Source organism: Palaemon carinicauda, chromosome 19 (genome assembly GCF_036898095.1).
Source record: "Palaemon carinicauda isolate YSFRI2023 chromosome 19, ASM3689809v2, whole genome shotgun sequence".
Taxonomy (NCBI): domain Eukaryota; kingdom Metazoa; phylum Arthropoda; class Malacostraca; order Decapoda; family Palaemonidae; genus Palaemon; species Palaemon carinicauda.
The window spans coordinates 112,908,904-112,916,403 of record NC_090743.1 but is presented as its reverse complement, the minus strand read 5'-3'; the positions used below and the strand labels follow the sequence as shown (position 1 = coordinate 112,916,403).

General features: G+C 34.7%; 1 protein-coding gene across 1 annotated transcript in view; it reads left to right on the top strand.

The window, feature by feature from the left end:
- Positions 1–6,881, top strand: part of LOC137658307 (uncharacterized) — a 35,164-nt gene extending 28,283 nt beyond the window's left edge. Inside the window, exons 4-5 of the mRNA XM_068392980.1 lie at positions 4,640–4,745; positions 6,757–6,881. Coding sequence (XP_068249081.1) covers positions 4,640–4,745; positions 6,757–6,859 — 209 coding nt within the window. The 3' untranslated portion in view covers positions 6,860–6,881. The remainder of the gene's footprint in view (positions 1–4,639; positions 4,746–6,756) is intronic.
- The last annotated feature ends 619 nt before the right edge of the window (positions 6,882–7,500 follow it).

Here is a 7,500-nt window from a genome sequence, read left to right as displayed (position 1 = left end):
ATAGAGGTCCAATTCAAATATTGAAGAGGCAAAAGGATTACGAGGGGGAACTTGGGGGAAAGGAGTTTAGGGATAGAGAGGGATGAAAGGAAGAACTTGAGGATATAGGGTAGGAGGTGGGACAGGGGCCTGGAACTTTCCACAGTTCCGGATGATGTTATTCAACAAGGGAGAAAAAAAGCCAAAGGATTTATTAGTCAATAAACTGTCACCCAAAATCACACACGATCAATAATGTCTAAGACAAATATGAAATACCCAAATGCGAGGACATACCAGCGGGCACACTAATGACCCTCTAAGGCCCATGCCCTCTGGAACGGCAAAACTACAGGGAGGGACATGTCAGTAAAATGATAATATTTGAAATGCATCAACTTCACTACTATAAAATACCCGTATTTTAAACCTATAAAAAATAACAATAAATTGAGCATTTCCATCTTCATCCACAACCTATTACCCTATTACAAAGATTGTTAAAAGTAGTCCGATAGTGAAAATAGTTATCATAGGAAAAGGGCCGTAGAATCCCCTTGTAAAATAGCTCAATATGTTCTCCATGTTGCAATAGGGGTAATAGTCCTATTTGCATATGTGTATACTCAAGTCAGTAAATAAATACTGCATAAACGAACGCTAAATAATCTTTACTTTATATCATCTTAATATATATATATATATATATATATATATATATATATATATATATATATATATATATATATATATATAAATCTCACAATGGTTCCAAAGTATATCAAAATCAGCTAACGTCCTGCTTTGATAGAGAGAGAGAGAGAGAGAGAGAGAGAGAGAGAGAGAGAGAGAGTTTCTATTGATTACTGAATAAATTCCCAAAGGAAAGTTTACTTCGTAAGTTTCACGGGGGAGGGGAAGGGGGGGGGGGGTAATTCAAATTGGGTGGGGGACGTTCAGGTGGTTTTACAGAATGAAATCCAGAGAAGGATGACAGACATTGACGGAGGGGAAGAGGTATCCAGTTCAAGGATGAAAAGGAGGGGGAGGGGGAGGGGGAGGGGGAGGGGGAGGGGGAGGGGAAGGGAGCTCAACAAATTCATAACATTTCATTGTTCAAGGGCTAAAGGAAACAAGACTTGACCGAGTTAGTACAAGTATTACATTGCTATTGGAAATTAATACCGAGGATGCAATGAAAGTAATTCAGAGATTGAGTAATGGAAAGGCATCAATAAATTCTGAAGTAAATTCGATGGATGGAGTGAGATCACTACTACTACTACTACTACTACAACTAATATTTACTACTACTACTATACATTCTACGAAAAAGGAACCTATGACTTGAGTTACCAAAATCGACTTATCTTGAAAACCCCAAACTTATTTAGTGCTTCCAAATACACTGATATATCATCAAGAAGTATTTCGCGCCTTGAAAGAGAAATTTCTGATATCTACATGGAGTGGATGAGCTAGGCATTATATTAAGGACTTTCTTGCATAGATACACAAAGATAGCGTCGAGTAATTAAGAATAAATTAAACAAAAGATAAAAGTAAAATAATTAAGGAAAAAAGAAAACATCAGATTTTTTTAACTACTAAATATCCTTCATCATCATCATCATTATTTCCTTCTACGTCTATTGACACAAAAGGCCTCGGTTAGATTTCAACAGTCGTCTTTATCTTGAGCTTTAAAATCAACACTTTTCCATTCATCATCTCCTACTTCACGGTTCATGGTTCTCAGCCATGTACACCTGTGCCTGGCAACACTTTTAGTGCCTTGTGGAGCCCAGTTGAAAATTTGGTGAACCATTCTCTCTTGGGGAGTGCGAAAAGCATGCCCAAACCATTTTCATCTAATATCCTTCATAACAGATAAAATCGAAAAGCAAATTTAAAATAAAGAAAGCATTTAGTATGAACATTTGTCTAATTCTATTTTACACTTTTCAAGGACAAATTATTTTTTACTGTAATGAATCTTGGCTAACGTGCTTTGGCAATATAAAAGGACTAAAAAGAAAAGCAACATTGAATAACTCACATGTCCAGGACATGTTCATCCTCAATAGAGGTAGAAAAACGTGAAGGAAAAATGTGGGAGGGGGAGGGTAGAGGGGGGGCTAGGTGCTTGAAGTGCGTTTTGGGGAATATAATAATTTGCAAATTATACAATTATTTTCATGGTTTGCCCAAAAAAATATTAACATTTATTTCAAGTATAAAAAATAGTCTACACTATAAATAGTTTATTTCATAAAAGAAAGAGGAAAAAACACTTGAGATGAATATTATAAATTTAATTCTTCATTCAAAAGTAAAACGAGATATGATGTTTTCATTTGCTTTCAATGGTTTCAATAAACTATTCTACATACCCGAACTTAATATATTTCTTGAAGATATTATTTGGTCGTACGAGAAAAACATTTTAAGGAAGGAGAGAGAAAGAGAGAGAGAGAGAGAGAGAGAGAGAGAGAGAGAGAGAGAGAGAGAGAGAGATTCTTCCACACTGCACCATCCCTTATTACACCCAAAGAGCAAAATTACCATCGTATTTCGAGAGGGGGCCAGGATTTGGCAGAAGCTTCCTTTCGGAAAGAACGACCAACAAAGGTCGTTAAGAGAAGCAAACTGCTAACGACTCCTTAAACAATTTCAGTTGCTTTAGTATATGATGATGATTATGGTCATGATTATGGTGATGCATGGTTATGTGTGGGTCTGAGCAAATGTGCAATACTCATACGGTATTTCCTGTATGGTTTTTTTCCATAATGTTCTGTGTCAATATGCAGTAAAGTATACTCGAAATAATTACAATGCGGTGTATCAAAGCTACAATAACGAAGCAACGAATATAAAAATATGGTTCCCACACGAAATTAAGGAAACAGAACATCAAACGCGAGCTCTTGTGTCATCCAAAAAAGGCAACTTCACCCAAAGGTCACCGCCTCTGAGAATAGCAGGAAAAAAAGTCACTGTCATATTCCTCCTCCAACTTTTGGAGATGAACTGTGCAGTAGACCCCATAAAATTATCAATACATAGTTATCAAATAAATCTTATCAGCAGTGCACACACTGCACACTTTTAAGACCATGTGACCCATACCAATAAGTTTCTCATGCCATATATCGGACTTATTGTTATCCATTCTTTCCACTTGACCAAACCACCTCAAAATACTCTGACCCATCGCTTCAACTACAGCAAACTTTTCAATTGTTCTACGTATTCTCACTTTGCTCATCCTATCAATTCTTCTAATTTATTATAATATATATAATATATATATATATATATGTATAATGACTTTCTATATTTTTAAGTAATTGTAATCGATCATAAATCGTGAATGCAACTGTCTATAACCAATATATATGTATACTCTCTCTCTCTCTCTCTCTCTCTCTCTCTCTCTCTCTCTCTCTCTCTCTCTCTCTCTCTCTCTCATATATATATATATATATATATAAACACAAAACACAGAGGATATTCTACTGTAACTATAGAATAAGATCTTATCATAAATTTGTGCCTTTAAGAACAAACATACGTCTGCATTTATTCTCACGTCAAAGGAATAAAAAAAAAAAAACTCGGAATTGAAAAGATTGAAACGGCAAGAACTTTAAGACTTGTTGAAAAACCAAACGAGTTTTATGCATGGTAATACGAACTGGCTTTGTGGTCAGAGAGAGAGAGAGAGAGAGAGAGAGAGAGAGAGAGAGAGAAGATAGAGAGATAGAGAAATGAGCATACTGCGAGAGATCCATAAAGCGTAATTATAAACAAAATGAAACATCTGAAATGATGGAAAAGGTAAACGATTACGATATAAATGGTTGAATATACAATACAGGTTATACAACAAAACTTCCGAAGATATACAGAGGTAGTATATATATATATATATATATATACACACACTATATATATATTATATATATACTGTGTATATTCATATATATATATATATATATATGCTTTTGTTTTGGGGGACAAAGTCCTTGTCGTATGTTATGCTTGTTAAGTGTACCTCTATTTCCTCTAACCAAGGAAGGGGGATTGAGGGGCAGCGAATAAGAGTCAGCGAGAATTGAACAGCAGAGTTATATTCAAATATTCTAAAAGGTTTGAAGTCGCAAATCATGAGGGGGGGGGGGTGTTTCCGTGGAGTGTATTCACAAAACGTGGATTTTCATTCATTTCGAATTCAAAGAGAGAGAGAGAGAGAGAGAGAGAGAGAGAGAGAGAGAGAGAGAGAGAGAGAGAGAGAGAGAGAGAGAGAACTACAAAATTTGAACCACAAAAAAAGGTCACTGAATTTACACGTTTCCTTAACCTCGGCCTTGAGTGTAGTGTGATATAGTAGGCATTATATATTCATATAAGCACCGGTATGTAACGACGACTATATATATATATATATATATATTATATATATAGATGATTATAGAGCTCTTCCCCTATTTATATTTAACTCTAACTTCTTTCTCAAAGCTATAAAATTCTCACTTTTCCCTTCATCTATTTATTCTTAAGCTAAAAGTGAAACCCTTCAATTTGTCTTTATTAAAATCAATCCCAAATCGGAAAAAAACAAAAATCTCAGTAATGTTATCTTGTGTCTCAACAGGTGGGATGTTGATAAGCCTGGGCTTCTTGCATCTGCTGCTCGTCTACAAGAAGAAACTAGAAGCCAAGGAGGCCTTACTAGAAGCCAGGGAGGATTCCTACGACAGGTAATTAATACCTTCCACAAACAATTCCCTTTTCATAACACCAATTTTGAAGTCTCAAATGACATGAAAAGAATTTTGTCATCTTTCTCTCAGTAAACACCCAATCCATTCCTGACCAGACCAACAAGAGCGACCATCGGTTAAAGACATTTCAATGCTGAGTAAGCAGAAGCCCACACATGCACTAAGTTCTTACCTCCCATGTCTTTTATGTGAATTAATTAAACCAAATAACAATTACCTTCGATATAAAAAAATCTATTGATAATTAGCTTCATTATCTATGCGGTTCCCTATTCTACTACGTCTTGTGGTGTCTAATATTAACAAAATTACTGTATATAAAAGCAATAAATAATTATTTCTGTAAGGCACTACTCCAATTTAACTATCAATTACTGTTTACCCCCAATGGTACGTCGAACACGAGCTAATGTTTCCTATCGCATTACCCAACTAAGTTTATGCCCGAACACTTTACTTTAGTTTCAAGAGATATTGTTTTATTCAGCTGACTTCCTTCATAATATTTCATTCAGGATGAATAATCAATCATTACTTGTTGACAGGAAACTTTTCTCTCTTGATAACCTCAATTTAGAGGTGACAGGTTGGCCAGGCCAACAGCCACTCGTTGAGATACTACTGCTAAGAGAGTTATTGGATCCTTTAACTGGCCAGACAGTACTACATTGGATCCCTCACTCTCGTTACTGCTCATTTTTTTTTTTTTTTTTGCCTACTCATACACAGAATAGTTTGCCCTATTCTTTTCACATTCTCCTCTGTCCTCATACACATGACAACACTGAGATTACCAAATAATTCTTCCTATCAAGGGGCTTAACTTCTGCACTGCAATTTCCTCTTGTTAGGGATAGAAGAGACTCTTTAGCTATGGTAAGCAGCCTATTTGGGGTAGAATTTTGGTTAATAACATAAGCATTCAAGACACGTATATAAATGGATATACAACGTATATATAAAATATAAAACATAAGAACAAATGACCATGTGGACCAAAAAAAAACTGCCTATAAATAAGGATCCCTTCATTAAAAAAAATAAAATTTGAAAATATAACATCAATCTTTCATTCATAAAAATCCTTTCCCAAAAATCTATGACATTAACTATTCATTCACAAACAAAAGCTACCAGAAATACTCGCATTTATGGAACACGGACGAAGATAATGAAAGTATTTTTCATTTAATGAAATCAACAAAAATCGAATATGTCAGGGAAAGGAAAAAATGCCTTTGATCATTCTCATGTAAAATAAAAAAAATCATCGTTTTCCTTTTATCCTTCCATCTCCAGTTTAATTGCATCCATAACTTCAAAAGATCCATGAACATTTCAGGAAATCTCTCTCGTCCATTTCGAAATCAGATTAAACAGGAAAAATGAGGAAATAAGGCAGGAAATACTTATGATCCCTTATTAGAAATACGCAAAAAGAAAGCAGACGAATTCTGGTATGCACAATATGTTCCTTCGTGTAATTACATTACATCGGTTTATGAATCTTTGCATATTGAATAAAAGATGTGATGTCTCTGTAATTATAAATTATTTACATACGGTTAAAACTTTGCAGTTTTTTATTTAATCTATCCACCTCGCTCCCTTTAGACAGACATACAAACAAGGATACATAAACAGACACGAACACACGCACGCATATATATATATATATATATATATATATATGTATGTATGTATGTATGTATGTACATATGTACATATACATAATGTATATTTTGTATATATATCATATATATATATATATATATATATATATATATATATATGATATATATACATTTGATGTTCCTACTTCAATAGTACACCCTTCAATGTACTCCCCTGTGTATATAAACTAATTCAGTTATCCACTCGTGTATCAACTTAATCAGGTATCGACTCATATATCCCCTTGTATATCAACCAATTCAACTCCCTCTACAGCTTTACTATAAAGTTCGTTCACCTTTCCTCTCCACAGCCGATACGAGGAGGAGGTGGAGGCGTCCCCCCCAGTGGAGATCAACACAGAACCCGCCGACCAAGACGGTTCCTCTGCCCACGACTACGTGCTCCAAGTCTAGCCCCGCCATTGGTCCCTACCCCCCCCCCAAAGTGTTAACCCTCTAAGCCACTCCCCGAATGTAGTCCCTCTGAAGATGTAGGTTTTTCCTAGAGAGGGTTTGTTTAGTATCATTATCACTACCATTGTTATGGAACGAGACCATTTTTCCATGCCCAGAAGAACTCATATATTGAAACACAGATGAAAACAAATGATCAACTTTAATAAGAAAATGAATATAAATATAAAGATGATAAGACGGGACTCCTCAAACAAAGTTTTCATCTTGATGAAACTTTGAAGATAAATTTCTCATAGAACAATTGCTTTCGGACGCGAATTCATTGAGGAATGAAGGCACTTCTATATTTTTCTTCCTTTTCAAAAACAAATGGGTAAAAAAAAAAAAAAAGAGGAGGGTTAAAAATATCAAATTCTGACTTGATTTACGTTTCAAACAAAGTTTACAGATCATTCTATAAACCTTTTATGATTATTCAAAAGCTTTAAAGCTAAAGAAAACTCGTTTAACACGATACGAAAGCACAAAAAATTTGTGAGAAACCAGAGACTGGGAATAAAACATACGAAATCGCACACAAATAAGAAAAATGTAAAACATAAAAAACAGTAATAATAAAAATTATGATAACAATATTA